Source organism: Curcuma longa, chromosome 11, assembly GCF_044706935.1.
Source record: "Curcuma longa cultivar G26 ecotype Majalengka, Jawa Barat chromosome 11, ITB_CL_G26_1.1, whole genome shotgun sequence".
In the NCBI taxonomy this organism is placed as follows: Eukaryota; Viridiplantae; Streptophyta; class Magnoliopsida; order Zingiberales; family Zingiberaceae; genus Curcuma; species Curcuma longa.
This window is the reverse complement of record NC_133871.1, coordinates 14,328,681-14,344,003: the sequence shown is the minus strand read 5'-3', so window position 1 is coordinate 14,344,003 and position 15,323 is coordinate 14,328,681. Positions and strand designations below refer to the sequence as shown.

General features: G+C 37.8%; 3 protein-coding genes across 3 annotated transcripts; 2 read left to right on the top strand and 1 right to left on the bottom strand.

Annotated features, from left to right (window-relative positions):
- The first annotated feature begins 1,908 nt into the window (after positions 1-1,908).
- On the top strand, positions 1,909-2,977 carry LOC141837771 (1-Cys peroxiredoxin PER1). The gene is made up of 3 exons (XM_074725143.1): positions 1,909-2,133; positions 2,220-2,368; positions 2,476-2,977. Exons 1-3 carry the CDS (start codon positions 2,016-2,018, stop codon positions 2,881-2,883), a joined length of 675 nt encoding a protein of 224 aa, XP_074581244.1. The 5' UTR covers positions 1,909-2,015; the 3' UTR covers positions 2,884-2,977.
- Positions 2,978-4,212: 1,235 nt separating this feature from the next.
- On the top strand, positions 4,213-8,452 carry LOC141837769 (shaggy-related protein kinase alpha-like). The gene is made up of 13 exons (XM_074725140.1): positions 4,213-4,406; positions 5,378-5,567; positions 5,706-5,798; positions 6,027-6,086; positions 6,198-6,470; positions 6,623-6,697; positions 6,976-7,032; positions 7,118-7,258; positions 7,339-7,389; positions 7,470-7,565; positions 7,665-7,748; positions 7,825-7,927; positions 8,007-8,452. The coding sequence occupies exons 2-13, from the start codon at positions 5,454-5,456 to the stop codon at positions 8,090-8,092; spliced, it is 1,233 nt and encodes a 410-aa protein (XP_074581241.1). The 5' UTR covers positions 4,213-4,406; positions 5,378-5,453; the 3' UTR covers positions 8,093-8,452.
- Positions 8,453-8,728: 276 nt separating this feature from the next.
- On the bottom strand, positions 8,729-14,911 carry LOC141837772 (uncharacterized). The gene is made up of 5 exons (XM_074725144.1): positions 14,688-14,911; positions 13,687-14,041; positions 12,488-12,592; positions 12,336-12,383; positions 8,729-9,255 (listed from the first exon to the last, which is right to left on the bottom strand). Exons 2-5 carry the CDS (start codon positions 13,951-13,953, stop codon positions 9,016-9,018), a joined length of 660 nt encoding a protein of 219 aa, XP_074581245.1. The 5' UTR covers positions 13,954-14,041; positions 14,688-14,911; the 3' UTR covers positions 8,729-9,015.
- Positions 14,912-15,323: the final 412 nt, after the last annotated feature.

The window sequence follows — 15,323 nt, the reverse complement described above, 5'->3', positions numbered from 1 at the left end:
TGTGACTGCTTTCTTCTCGATTTATTTGGATGCAATATTTTCAACCATTTGTACATATATAGTTGAGAAGCCTATTGAATTCTAAATTATTTCAGGGTATTCTCTTTCCTGTGATTTTTTTTTTATAATAGATAGATGGCCTTCTCCCGATTTGTCTATTGGGCAAATGGACATAACTTATACACATTTAGAAGTTGACTTTTAGTATTTATTCTTATTGGGATTTGAACATTGGTGCTCTTAGTTCTTCTTCGTAGACTTAGAGGAATGCCTAGACTGACAATTTTGATCATTAAGGTGAGGAGAGTCAACATCCAGTGCCTTTTTCTGTTTTATGGTGATGCACAAAATTTGTATATCTAATGCATGTTTTGCAGAGCAGGATACAACCTAAGGCATGGCTTCTACAAGCTGCGATTTATGTAAGTTGGTATATATACTGCTGGCTCTAATCTGGACTTGTGCTTACAGCCCATTTCCCCCTCTATTTTGGAGCTTCAGACTATATTTTCTCCGTCAGGCTGTATCAAACTTTTGGGATGAAGTAGCCCCATTTACTTTTTTTTTTTTTCCAGTTTGCACTTCTAATTTTTGTGGGTTCTCTTTTCTGCTTTGTGTTCATTCTGGTAAGACTGATCGCCCTTGAGGGATAGAGTTGGTTAACATTGCTTGTTAACCCTAGATTACCTTAATCTAAGATGAAAATATAAGGGAAAAAACTGCCTAATTTACCAATCACCGACAAGTTCAGTCAATTTCGTCTGGTTGAAGATTAGAAAATCTTGATCAGATTAGCTTTTTTAGTCTAAGCAGAGAATGCAACATTCCCTAAAGATTTATCCGTTTCTCCACCCCGAAAATACAACTGGAGCTAGCCTCCTTATTAATCTTAAAAAGCCTAGAGAATTTTAAAAGAAAAATAAAAACAATTTTATTGTTCACGCCGGAAGTTGATCTAATCTTTCTTAAACATGAAAGCTCAATTGTAACGAGGATGAAACAATACATTCATTGAAAATTCTTATTTGCATAACTTAACACCATCTATTATAAGATTATTCTAAAACCATATTTATCCATTTGTTAAATAAGTTATAAAAATTTTGATCATTTTAGAAACAATTTAATGAAGACATTTAAAACTACTGCTAGGATTTTATTTATTCTTCTATATGAACTCAGACACGCTTTTAATTGATTTTATTTTAATAAATATCAAATTTTAATTTTAATTATGGTACTTTCTATTAAATTATCAGAAATTGGACTTCTATCGTTTATATCCCATGAGAAATCTAAAATTAAAAATTTATCACGGAATTATAATAATTGAAATATATATATAGAGAGAGAGTGATGAGAGAGAAGTCACCATTAATTATATTAAATCTTATAATCCTAATTATCCAAAATCAAATATATTTTTATAGATTCCATTTAAGACTGTTTTAATGACCGTATAATTTCAATTATTTTTTAAAGTTATACACGAAATTCAGAGGGCTCGCTAACTTCACCTTAATCTTAATCGAAATAGCTCATGTATTACAAGGAAAAAAATTGAACTCTTCCATTTGACAATACCAAACATAGCATATATAACCCACTACATGAAATTTTGAACATACGATAATATTATTCAGTTCGATTTAATCTAAAATATAATTAAGAAATATAAAAGTTTAAACTACATGAAATTTAAATATATAAGTTAATTATAAAAATAAAATTTTGAAATATTTGAAAACTGTTTTTATACCTTCGAGAAGCAAGATAACCCAGTCCAACTACGAAACTTTATGACGGTGAACGTTATCGACACGTCGCTAGCGCGGTTATCAAATCCATCTCCACGTGGTCTGCATGCGCCGGATTCCTTCGTCTTCTTAAGCCGACGAGAGCAGCTGCGTCCTCACCTAGCAAGTAAGTACGTCTGCTGATCCACCAAGGCCATCGAGGCGTCTACTTTAGTAGGCAGTAGGCAGATCGCGCCCGTCAGCCCCTCCATATCAACGATGCCGGGGCTCACCATCGGCGACACCATTCCGGACTTGGAGCTCGAGACAACCCATGGCAAAATCAAGATCCACGACTACGTCGGAGACAGCTTCTGCATCATCTTCTCGCACCCTGGTGATTAATCAGTGTTCCTATTGATTGTTATACAAAAGTTTGCCCCTTTTTTTTGGTTAAGTTTCGCACATCCATATATCGATCAGCTGACTTCACGCCGGTGTGCACGACGGAGCTGGGTGGGATGGCGAAGTGCATGCCGGAGTTCCAGAAGAATGGCGTGAAGCTGCTTGGTTTCTCATGCGACGACGTAGAGTCCCACAAGGAATGGCTCAAGGACGTCGAGGCATTCACGGTGCTTTTTTACACATTCTTTTTTGATAAGCTTAATTAATTCCATGCTTTGCCCGCCGGCCGGCGTACGTCCAGAAAATGAAAAAGTAGTTGACGTTGTCAATTTAGCCGGGAAGCCACGTGCGGTATCCGATCGCGGCGGACCCGAAGAGGGAGTCGATCAAGCAGCTGAACATGGTGGACCCGGAGGAGAAGGACGCGGAGGGGAAGTCGCTGCCCTCGCGGGCGCTGCACATAGTGGGGCCGGACAAGAAGGTGAAGGCCAGCATGCTGTATCCGGCGTCGACGGGGCGGAGCATGGAGGAAGTGGTGCGGGTGGTGCAGTCGCTGCAGCTGGCGGCCAAGTACATGGTGGCCACGCCCGTGAACTGGAAGCCCGGGGATCCGGTCGTCATCTCGCCCCGCGTCTCCGACGAGGAGGCCAAGCGCATGTTCCCCCAGGGCTTCGAGGTCAAGGATTTGCCATCCAAGAAAGGCTACCTACGCTTCACTCAAATCCAAACCACTGCCACTTGATCATCGATCCTTCCTTATTATTATCTATATAAAATAAGTCTTCTTTAATTTCGCTGCATGTGTACGTTTGATATGTAATGTCTTTGACTGGAAATGTACCTGCATAATTAAAATATTGAGTGTGTGGATGCATGCGAGGAATTACTACTGCACCATCGACTTGTGATTTTTTTCTCTGAGCAACCAATCGGAGACGGCCACTCGAAACCGAGCTGACAATGGGCCGGAGTTGGATGCGGCTCGAGCCCAAGTTAGCTTCTGATTGAGAATTCTGCTGTGTCTGGGCCTACAAATTGACTCGATACGAAACAGCTTGGGCCCGCAAATATGGCCGTGCAATGCACGGCACAGCTCGGTGTCTACCTTGCGATAATTAATCGTAATTCGAAATATAGGTACGTTCATAATTGAATAGCCATTACTATAGTATTTATGACAATGTTTCTTGGATTCTCTGTTATTAGACACGCAAATATTTATTCAAAAAAAAACAGAATTTTTCTGTTCGGCATTTAAGAACGCCAGGACATAAGTAATCTTATTGCTAGTGCCCAAATCGACAGTGCCAATTGAGTCATAAGAGAGATTCTTTATGACCAAATATGGTGTTTATGGATTTATTTTATTAGATTCTCGTGACTAACTTTCTCAATTGTTGGGCGAACACGTGCCTTGTTTGACCAATTGTAAAAGTTAGATATTTTAGCAAGGAAATATGAAAAATAGATTGCAGGCCCGTCGCACCCCCACAACGACTCGGTCGATCAATCGTGTTCCACGGCTGCAAATTTTGAGCCGGTCCTATCGAGCCGGCGCTAATTTCCCGCGCATTTAAAATTCCGAGCTTATCTCCACGCGATGCCACCCCTGTTTATCGACGACTCAGGTTCACGTTACTCGGAATTCTCACCTACTTCGCAATCACGTCAGCCATGAGATCGATGAATAAAAGTTTAGGTATTAAATTGAGTAATTCTGGTCTGGCACGATGTCAGAGGCGCAATAATGCAACGACGTCCAGCGAGCGACAAGTTGTTGGCGAGTCGAAGCCAATCATTTCGTCTTGTCGATCGGAGTTTACGAATATACCCCTGCTTTAATATTTTCGGGCTTCGGGCTTGTGAATTCGTGGAGAAAGTGAGGGTAATTTGGTAGTTTCACGTGAGCGAGTCCGGTCCGGATGGAATATTCCTGGGTTGTGGACCGGTTGTTTACCGGTCAATGTTGAGGAAAAGCAAGCCGAGCAATTAATTAAATGATAAAAATAATAAAGTATGAGATGGGTTGGAATTGAGTTTGAACGGTCAAAGAAGAGGCTGTCTTTGCCTTTGACTGCCATCGGGGGAAGAGAAGGGAAGATTAAATAAAGCCCTCCGTCCGTGATCTGGTCTGGTCTGAGGGAGGATATAGCGCCAGGAGGAGGAGGAGGAGATTGTCTGGAGTAGAGTGAATCTGGACTTTGGTCTTCATTTGCCTCTTTTCTTTTGAAATTGCGCCTGTGGCTTCGTTCTCCGACTGGTTTGGTATGTGCTAGTTGTGTTCTTTTCATGCTGAGAATGATCGTTTTGGACCTTTTCCATATCTGAAATTTTCTACAGTACATAGCTAGTTTATCTTCTCTTGCGATTAGAGTGGTTTTGTATGAGAGATTTCATGAAACGGAGAGGAAATTGGTATTCTTTGCGCTTTGTCGTGTGAAACAAATCGAGCGTGGATCTTTGGATATCTTAGGTAAGGAAAAATGCGTCCTTTATTTACTTGAAGTTTGTGAGACTTTGAATCTACTGGTTCTTCAGTCATTATTCTAGTTTTGGTTTGCTCTAAGCAAACAAAGCGGTCGATGCCTATCCTTTCCTGAAAGGTTAAGAGTTGAGGATTATTTTTATCCATGCTTGGAAGGATTCCATGCCTTAGGAGGTGTTAGTTTTGCGCATAGGCTCGGTAAGATAGGGAGTTGAGATAGCATTCCTTGTGGAGCTTTAGTTGTGTGTTTTTTTCTCCTCTTTTTACATAACAGCGTTCAGATTAATCAATGGGTTCATATGAAAGGCTTCTTGGTTTATCGAGACAGCTATGTGTTTCTTGTTCCTCGTGCCTATATGTACCATGATACGACTAAAGTAAAATTTAGGATAATGCTACTGAGATGGATGTTAAAAAGCACATGAAAAGGAGGTAGCGAGGGAAAAATTGAGAGGTAAAATTTCAATTTAGTTTGTCATTGGTAAGTAAGATATTTCTTAAGTATGCTTAAATACCAAAATGTTCACCAAAGTATCTTAGCATCTTGGATTCCATTAGACTCCCTCTTGGATTTCTTAACTTGCACATAATCTTTTCCATTCGATGTCTTTTCTAAACTTCATTTGGTTGAAATATTTCTTAATATTCCTTTAGAGCAATTAGACGCAATGATGTAGATATATTGTGATCTAATATTCAGTTATTCCTGTCTGTTTGGCTTTTCTGAGATTCTTCATATGTTTTCCAACAGGTAAGCTTTCACTTCATTCTGAAAAAGAAGTCTTTTAGATACATTGTGATTAGAGTCATCGGATGCTTGTGGGTAGATGGCTTCTATGAACATGGTTCCATCTTCTGGTTTGGAAAAATCAAAGGGCTCTAATGTTGGCGTTGATAGTCTCCCAGAGGAGATGAAGGATATGAAAATAAGGGATGATAAGGTATTTGATAAGTAATGTGGTTTTAGTAATTTGTACTATTTATTGGTCAACACACTTATGTTAAAAGAAATTACCTTTGCAATATTAAGACAGTAAACAAAAGGTATCATGCCTAATCTAATTTTTGATATTTTCCAGGAAGCAGAAGCTACAGTTGTTGATGGAAATGGGACAGAAGCAGGTCATATAATTGTCACTTCTATCAATGGGAAAAATGGTAATCCAAAGCAGGTAAAATATGAGCACAAAAATTAGTGGTGAAATATTTTTTGGAATTTCTCTCTCTAAAGTTCCAAATCTATATTTACTCTTATAGAAAGTAGCCTGGATGCAATAGAAGGAATTAAAAGTTTTGAAGTCTCTTTATCCATATCTGTTTTCCATTTTTTTTCCAAGTTTTGAAATCTCATTCTTTTTGAACTATTTACATATTCCACTAACTTCAAAATTTGATTGCAGAAAATAAGTTACATGGCTGAGCGTGTTGTGGGTCATGGCTCATTTGGAGTTGTTTTCCAAGTTAGTGCTTCTTAAACCTAACATTACCCATATACCTCTGGCTTTCTTGGTCATTCTAAGAATTATGAATTTTGAGCTTTTCTAATCTTTGTTTTCCCCCCATTCACTTAGGCCAAATGCTTGGAGACAGGTGAAACTGTAGCTATAAAAAAGGTTCTCCAAGATAAGAGGTACAAAAATCGGGAGCTACAGACTATGCGCCTTCTCGATCACCCGAATGTTATCTCTTTGAAGCATTGCTTCTTTTCAACAACTGAGAAGGATGAACTGTATCTCAATTTGGTACTTGAATATGTACCGGAGACACTTCATAGAGTCATCAAACACTACAACAAGATGAATCAACGTATGCCACTAATATATGTGAAGCTCTATATGTACCAGGTAAGCTTGAACTGATAGGACATGTTTTTACTGTTTGATTGATACTTGATACAGTAGAAATCAAATGACTGCTGAAAGTATTGCCGTCATATCTAGTTTTAGGTGCTGAACTTCTGGTGATATAATCTCTTTTTCTTTAATCTGTTTTACAGATGTGTAGAGCACTGGCATACATTCATGGTAGTATTGGGGTGTGCCACAGAGACATTAAACCCCAAAATCTCCTGGTGTGTACTAATCCTTTAATCCATGTTTTGTTCTCTGCCTTTTTGTTTGATTCATAACCACTTAAATACATGAAAACAGTACCAGGCTTCTTTTCTTTTTATTTCAAGTTTTTGAATGAATATTTGTGAAAGTTTTTTTTTTAAATGGATCCATTAACTGGCTACAATATTTTTTTTGTTTCTTATAACTAAACATCTACTATCAGTATAATATATTTGAACCATTGATACTTAGAAGTGATGCTCTTTTTTAATCTATGCTACTCATTCTGAATCAGGTCAATCCCCATACTCATCAGCTGAAACTATGTGACTTCGGTAGCGCAAAAGTCTTGGTAATTCTTTCATGGCTATAATTGCACTGCAGATTCTCCATATTTCAGTAACTTGAACACTGATTTTATCATGCACTCCTCATAGGTGAAAGGGGAACCAAACATATCATACATCTGTTCTCGGTACTACAGAGCTCCAGAGCTTATTTTTGGGGCAACTGAGTATACTACAGCAATTGACATCTGGTCTGCTGGTTGTGTTCTTGCTGAACTATTGCTAGGACAGGTATTTATGATAGTATTCATATGAATATTGCATAACTTGTTTGTACAGTTATTAAATGAATTGATTTATCATCCAAACAGCCTATATTCCCTGGTGAAAACGGAGTTGACCAGCTGGTTGAAATAATTAAGGTGCATAATTAGTTTCTGGCCTTACTTTTGTAATATACTACTATCCTTCAGTTCAATATTTGTATTTAATTGTTCTCCAGGTTTTAGGTACCCCAACAAGAGAAGAAATTAGATGCATGAATCCTAATTACACAGAATTTAGATTCCCGCAGATAAAGGCACACCCTTGGCACAAGGTGACAACAGTCTCTTCCCGCATATTTTCACACTGGATTCCCCATTTACCGAACATTTCCCTCTTATTTTCCTATTCTAAACGCATTATCTTTAATCAGATCTTCCATAAACGAATGCCTCCTGAAGCTGTCGATCTTGTATCTAGACTTCTACAGTACTCTCCAAACCTGAGATGCACTGCTGTAAGTTTAGCCATTGCTTTTATTTGCATTAGATACTATGGCTTGTGCATCTGCTGAGTTCTTTACTTTGGTACAGTTAGAGGCACTAGTTCATCCATTCTTTGACGAGCTCCGGGAACCAAATGCTCGCTTGCTGAATGGCCGTTTTCTCCCTCCCCTCTTTAACTTCAAGCCTCATGGTGAGTTTTTGCAAATCCTATATTGACAACCATCTCTTAGTTACAACAGATATTAATATGCTTTTTTCTTGTTAATTAGAATTAAAGGACGTACCATTAGAGGTGGCAGCGAAGTTGATACCAGAACATGCTAGGAAACAAAGTGCATTCGCGGGATTATTATAAGTTGTTTGACAGAGCAGTTTAAAGCCGCATCCACTCGTTTAGATCTAAGATGATGTACTCCACCGAGGTTGGTGAGTTGGCTAGCATCTGAATTAAGGATTCATCAGGAGTTATTTGACATGAGGATCGGAGACGGCAATTGAGGACTTAACTAATTCTATGGAATGAAAACTGTGACATGGTGAATTAACAATTTCTAATTGATGAAGTGTCAGTTTAGCGACGGGGCTGCATGCAACTGGAGTTCGGATTACGTTGTACTCTGTTTTTTAATTTGTTGTGTTAGATTTTGTAGTTTAAAAGTTGTAATCTTGAGTCCTGTATAATTATACTCGAGTTGTTTCAATCCAAATTCTTTAATCGTTAGGTGTTAGAAATTGATCAACATTGATCTGGTCAATTGGTCGTCCTATAGTCTGTCAATGATGGATTAGTCGGCTGAGTTTTGCAAGTGTGCTATTTTTAAGCATTTGTTTCGACTAAACAAGGTTTGAGTTTGGCTCGCCCTAATGCCATTCGATTCTTCTTCCCCCATCAGCTTCAAACAAAGAAGAATCGTACTTTTGCAAGACCACATTTCACGTCCTTCGTTTCAGTTTGAAAGAGTATACTAGAGAATTAAAAATACACGAGGAATGAAGTCAAAGAGAATTGCGTACCACTTGGCAAACTCTTTTTAAGAAGATTTATTGCAGGAATGCATGGTTCATGTCTTAACAGCAAGAACATACCATGAACACGGCCATAACCTTACACATCTTCTGAGCGTTCATGGATTTCATACGATATTTTCATATTCACAGAACAAAGCCACCCAGCAATTCAAGCCCCTAGGATTTATCTTATTTATTTGGCACGGCCATTCGAGATAACTGTTCAAATCACTTTGACGTGCCAAAAGGTTTCAAATAGTAGTGACACCACTAGTTCAGCGAGGCAAGCACCTTCAAGAGGGAAGCAACAAACTCCATCTGGGTTTCCTCATCTATTGCCAAGAAGAGAGGAACATGGACAAACAGTGACTTCATTCCATTTTGTTCTGCAAACCTGAGAGAATGATAGTACACGAAATTGCATACGAATCGACCAGCATCATCGGAAGGCATAACGTCATATCCCATGTTTGACAAGGCCTTGACTATTTCATTGACGGGAAGAGTAGTCTGCAACAATCACAGGGGAAGACGTTAAAAGTCAATCTGATTACCTACAAAAATAATCAATCATGATCAAAATGAAGAATGAGAAAAACTTGAGGAAAAGGAAGCTCTGAGTTAATTATCTATGAGATCATGAATGTTTGTTAACAGATAAAGTTTGACCCACTATTTGTTTAATTAAAATCTAAGTATGGGCTTCTTTATTTGGTTGCTAAGGAGGATTAGAAAGCACAGTTTCAAAGCTGAGATAATTTATATTCAAGCTTACCGGTTAGAAAAATATATGATGTCTTGCAAAATTACTACAGAATCAAATGTTGAGTTCAAAGTTAAAAAAAAAAAACAGATAGAAAAGGCAGGTCACACTTGGCCACAGTAAATCATTTATTATAAGTTATCATCCTAACTTCTATGTATGCCCAAATATCAGAAAAGAGAAGCCAAAATTCCACGTGTGCTCCGTGGTCATGGAGACCCCCTGCATTTTTGTAAAATGAAAGTATGACATTTTAGTAATTCTTATTTTTTTGTGCATATACTGGAGGGATAACCACCATGGTGAAGGCAGGAATGGCACCATGACCTCAACAATAGACACTTACCATTAAGCTAGCTGACACCTCTGTTTTCTCAAGAAGTTAAGACTATCTGGATAATTAGTGAGAATTGTAATCTGAATTTAACTAAATATAAGGAAAAAGTTGGGAGCTATATTGTGCAGGCAAGGAAAGAGGGAAATAGAAAGTTGAGTCCGAAATCTTTGTTGACTACATGAAAATTGTCTTGCCATTCAACGAAGTGCAGTGCTCATATCTGTAATTATACTGCATCCATTTAAATTTTATTCTTCTTTTTCTTTAACTATATCCAATTACATCCTAATTGATTCAATTATCCTAACTAGAACACCTGTAGCTCTTCTTTGAAGTTGCCTTTATCCTCTTAGCTCTCTTCCTACCAAATCTACAACAGACCATCGCTTGCTAATATAATTATTGTTTTTTCTTTCCTACCAATGCTATTCTATGCTGCACCAAGTAACTGCACATGCTAAGTCTTAATTACGGAAAATGTTTGATAGCCCATAAAAGCAACACCATAATCTCTACCGGATCATTGGTCTTACAACTACACGTGCATAGCAATCACACATAAATAAATAAGCCTTAGAAGCTCTTATACATTTTAATCATTCTTAGATTCTTTAAAAATCTTATCCTGCTGATAAAGCCATGGTTCTAAACTCACAAATTTTTTGTCCATCCATCTTAATGTTTCCCTCAAATTTTCTCAACATTGTTAAAAAAAATCAATTCATTGAATTAACCACAAACTTAGCATACTCCTTTAATTTCCTATCTCAATTTTAAGTTGTTTTCTATTTCAGCATATTTTTGTTCCTCTCCTTGCTTTTCTTTACAACCCAACCCAATCTTTGAGTTTTATGCTACAAGAGCTGAGATGCCAAAACCTAGATATAAAAGTGTCTAGCTATAGTCTTATGAAAAAGTCACAACAATATCCTACCTGTACATGCTGAAAATTTACATGATAAAGACTGGTAGATGTTAAAGCCCATATACATATTAGGGTTAAGGCCCATATTAACCCCAGTTATCTATATATAGTGTAGGGTCCCCAAGGATGTTTGTATCTCCACAATGACATGATATTGTCCACTTTGGGCCTAAGCCCTCATGGTTTTGTTCTTGGGCTCTCCCCAAAAGGCCTCAAGTCAATGGAGATATCTTCCATCCTTTTAAACCCATGATCTTTTCCATGTGTTTTAGATGTGGGACTATGTTTGCACCTTTGCAACCCAACAATCCCCCCCTCAAATAAAGGACCACAGGCCCCCCCTCAAACGGAAAGCCTCCGTTTGATGTCTGAATCCTCGACCCACCAGGACTTCCTGCCCCTCGGTCCACCCTGACCTACTAGGACTTCCTGCCCAGCCGCAACCAGGACTTCCTGCCCCTCGGTCTACCTGACCTACTAGGACTTCCTGCCCAGCCGCAACCAGGACTTCATGCCCCTCGGTCTACCCGACCTACTAGGACTTCCTGCCCGGTGTCTGGTCCTCTTGATTCAAACACGGGAGCCCCCACTTCCTTTGTTTTTAAGGTTCAACCCACATGGTTAGATCCGGATCATGGCTCATCCGGTGGTTAGTCCGGTGAAGAGCGGCCTCGCTCTGATACCAATTGTAGGGTCCCCAAGGATGTTTGTATCTCCACAATGACATGATATTGTCCACTTTGGGCCTAAGCCCTCATGGTTTTGTTCTTGGGCTCTCCCCAAAAGGCCTCAAGTCAATGGAGATATCTTCCATCCTTTTAAACCCATGATCTTTTCCATGTGTTTTAGATGTGGGACTATGTTTGCACCTTTGCAACCCAACATATAGTTGTATGTAACTATTGGATTGTAATTCCGAATCCTATTTCGTCACAGTAGACACCCATTCAGTATAAATGAGCTAAGTCAGTTGACAACTCCCATGGACCAAATTCCTGACTAATGCAAGGATATTATTATGAATCAGGAAAGTACCGAAGATTAGCTGGAAAGCTAAAATACCTTACTATCATAACTGTTGAGTGGAAGATCTAAAGATTCGTAATAGAGTTGAATATATTTGCAATAAAATAGGATTTTAAACCAGCTTGAGGTGACAAAGACTTCTTTCTACATAGGCAAATAGATAAGATGGTATACCTATCCACAAAAAAATTTCCCCACTTGACTCATTCAAACAGATATTATTCATCAAATTAATCAACCAAATTGTTCAAACATAATGCAAAAATCAACTTGTTTTATCCTCAATTGGTTGCATGGGCTCATGAAGACATCACACATATTGATGTAGGTACATTCACATTGAAAGAAACTATTACATTGATGATGGATTCATACAATAAAATAATGGAATTTTTTTTGGTATTATTAGAGGCGCTTCAAACATCAGAATGATCTAATAATATTTCTTTAAGAAAAAGAAAATGTAAATTTTAAAACAAACACTTAACTAAAACAGTTAGTCAAAAGTAATCATACTAAGAACTATAGTCGTCGAATACCTCTCGAACTGTTGAGATGCTTCCATCAGAAGGTACAACTGGAACTCTCTGCAAAGTTAATGTTAAAAGGCCATTCTTTCTCTTTATGGAAGAGTTTTAAAAGTATAATAACAAATAAAAGATAATCATCAAAAGGGTATGGCACATATAACCTGAGGTTTCCATCCCTTCTCATCTTGACAGCGAAAAGTAGCTTCATTGACTGCTTGATTCTCAATAGCGAACCTTGTAGCACCACTATTTACTCCAAGATGCAGCTGATGCAAATAATAATGCATTTCAGAAGGCATACTGAAAACAGATACCAAATCATAAAGATGAACATTTTGCATCTAGAGAGTGCATGTGTGAGAGAGATAAGACTTATCTGAATAACAAAAGTGAGCTCAATTACATCTAGCTAAACAATGTAATTAGTAGCAAAGTTCTATGTTTCAAGTCATCTTTTAGTTGGTTTGCTTCACAACATATAATTACATTCCATATACATATTAACTTGTGGAAAAGAGAGAGTTAGTTGAAAAAGAAGTGAATATCCTTCTGCATCCAGGTCAACTTTGTAATGTAGGAGAAAAAATTTAGGTTCCATATCTTACTTGAGTTGATTCACTTCATAACAAACACAATTACATACTACTTATATATTGAACAACCACCAGTTTCTTTGTGTAAAAATCAGAAAGTTTTGGGTTATTAATAAGCCAATAAAAATTACATGAATTATCAAATAAAATAGATATATATATATACAGCAACCTGATCAAAGTTAGATCTTGGTTATCTTGTGAGTCTTGACTTTCTTGTCAAGATCATGGCTTTGATCATAAGATACATGCTGATTTAAATGTGTAACTGTATAACCCAAGGATAGAGAACAAGCAACCTGTACTTAGCTATCCTACTAACCGAAATTGTTTGCGAAACTAAAAAAATGTTAAATTAACTGATCTAATACTAAAAGAGGTCATGTTTCATAGCTAACTGGTGCTAAAAGTGACAATCCATCATATCTTTGACTTCCAAGTGGAATTCCCCAGACTGTCAATTCAATAAAACACACATGTACAAGTGGATTACGTTGATAATTTTAGTAGTGTACAATTACAAAAATAGGCATTCAGTAATGTGCAAAAGAAAGATGTATAACTTTGCCTCTGTTTGGTAAAAATTTTGAATCCAAGAAAACATAACATGCATATTATATTCCTTAACCAGATATATATATCTACCAAAAGCATTGAAATCTCATTTTGAATAACAATAACACAAGTACTTCAGTTTAAAAAATAATAACTAAGTATGAAAATTCAAATTGCCTTATTTTCTCTAAAAAAAGGAGAATGTAATTTACCAAGATGGTTTGCTCCCTATTCACACTTTCATTAACTTTACAAGACACAGCATGCTGAAAAAAATTCAGAAGTTCTGGAAGTGCACCCTCTCCTGCTGTTTCAAGAACATTACAACTATGAAGAACAAGACCTTCAGGTAATCCTTTCTTTTGAATAAACCCCTTCAGGTTTCTGATAATAGTTTCAGTGGGATTCTCAGACACACCATGAAATTTCTTAAATCCAGTGACGTGAACAACTACTACTGAAGGCCCTTCAGAACCCATTTCCAGTAATCTCTTGGTTAAGGTTGATTAATGACGTCTTTATTCTTCTGCCGGTAGATGAAAATACTTGATTGCACGGATTAACTACCTACAAGATCAGACTAGATGAAGTGAACCAAATAGCATTTGCATTTCACTCCGATTTAACACACTTCTTCTACAGTCTACAAATATAGAAACAAAATCCTAACAACTTTCTTCAGAGAAATTTACTAGCCATTGCAATCTAATAACAAAGCAGACGGGAAGTAAACGAAATCATGAAAATTTTGAAGTTGACTTCAGTAGTATACTATGGAAAAACGGATATCTGGCTATCAAGAGAGAGAAATTTGCTAGACAGACGTATCGCGAAAGAAAGAGAGAAGAGGGGGAAACAACAATTGTGCTTCCACCTTCCCTCTCATAATCAACCGCTCATACTTTTATTTGCCATTGCTAATACAATATAAGAATTCGCGCTTGTCAACTACGTACTCACCTATGAAACCGGCCAAGAGGTGGTTCGCACACGAATCGAACAAAAGAACTGATAAGAAGTTTCCATTCAAAAAAAAAATGATAAAGATTCATAAACTCAGAAGACAGAAGGGCAACATTAGAAAACAATTATCAAAGGTCACAAAGAAATTAGGGTATCACAGAACACGACTTTAGAACAAAGGCATAGCATCAACCTTCCCAACTTTGACCACCGATGATCAATCACTGAACCACTGAACTAAAGTCCTCACCTTTGACCGCAAGAACACAAAAGGAATGAATTTGATTGCCTGTACAAACTAAGCTTCCCCTGACGAACACGACCGGCTGCTGTAGAAGGGAAAGTAAGGGGGGAGGGAGACGAGGAGGGGAAGGAGCCGTCTTCGAGGAAGAAGCACCTAGGGATTGGGGAAGAGAGATCCAAGGGACGCCGAGATGAGATTAGATGAGAAGAGGCCGTCGGAGCGTGTCGTAGTCAACATTGACGTGGTTGTTGCTTCCTTTCGCTTGCTTTCCAGCTAATATTCCTTTACTCAATTAATTACTCAACTAATTGGACCATTAATTACGTGGACTTTCTGCCACGACATGGACTCAAATATTGCATTGATCTTAACCCTTAATTTGTATCTTCTAAAAAACAAATCAATATATGCGTTCATCTTCATCGTCCATTTTTTTGTGTTTTTTTTTTGCAATATCTTTCTTCAAAACTTTTATAAAATCATTTATCTTTATCTTTATATATTATCTCTGAAATATATATAAATTTATGCTCGCGAAATAAAACAATGCATGACATTTGCAATTCACCACCGTTGCCCTCGCCCTTGTCGTGCCGTCTGACTGTCGTCTTGGGCAGATCGATGTGCCCCGAAAGGATAGTG

Excerpts from the sequence above, each read along its gene's own strand:
- LOC141837771 (XM_074725143.1), top strand. The coding sequence starts at position 2,016 with ATGCCGGGGCTCACCATCGGCGACACCATTCCGGACTTGGAGCTCGAG. Across the intron at positions 2,134-2,219 it reads CATCATCTTCTCGCACCCTG|CTGACTTCACGCCGGTGTGC; the intron begins GTGATTAATCAG and ends TATATCGATCAG. Across the intron at positions 2,369-2,475 it reads AGGACGTCGAGGCATTCACG|CCGGGAAGCCACGTGCGGTA; the intron begins GTGCTTTTTTAC and ends TTGTCAATTTAG.
- LOC141837769 (XM_074725140.1), top strand. The coding sequence starts at position 5,454 with ATGGCTTCTATGAACATGGTTCCATCTTCTGGTTTGGAAAAATCAAAG. Across the intron at positions 5,568-5,705 it reads TGAAAATAAGGGATGATAAG|GAAGCAGAAGCTACAGTTGT; the intron begins GTATTTGATAAG and ends GATATTTTCCAG. Across the intron at positions 6,698-6,975 it reads TTAAACCCCAAAATCTCCTG|GTCAATCCCCATACTCATCA; the intron begins GTGTGTACTAAT and ends ATTCTGAATCAG.
- LOC141837772 (XM_074725144.1), bottom strand. The coding sequence starts at position 13,953 with ATGGGTTCTGAAGGGCCTTCAGTAGTAGTTGTTCACGTCACTGGATTT. Across the intron at positions 12,593-13,686 it reads ATAGGGAGCAAACCATCTTG|CTGCATCTTGGAGTAAATAG; the intron begins GTAAATTACATT and ends TATTTGCATCAG. Across the intron at positions 9,256-12,335 it reads GCATCTCAACAGTTCGAGAG|ACTACTCTTCCCGTCAATGA; the intron begins GTATTCGACGAC and ends TGATTGTTGCAG.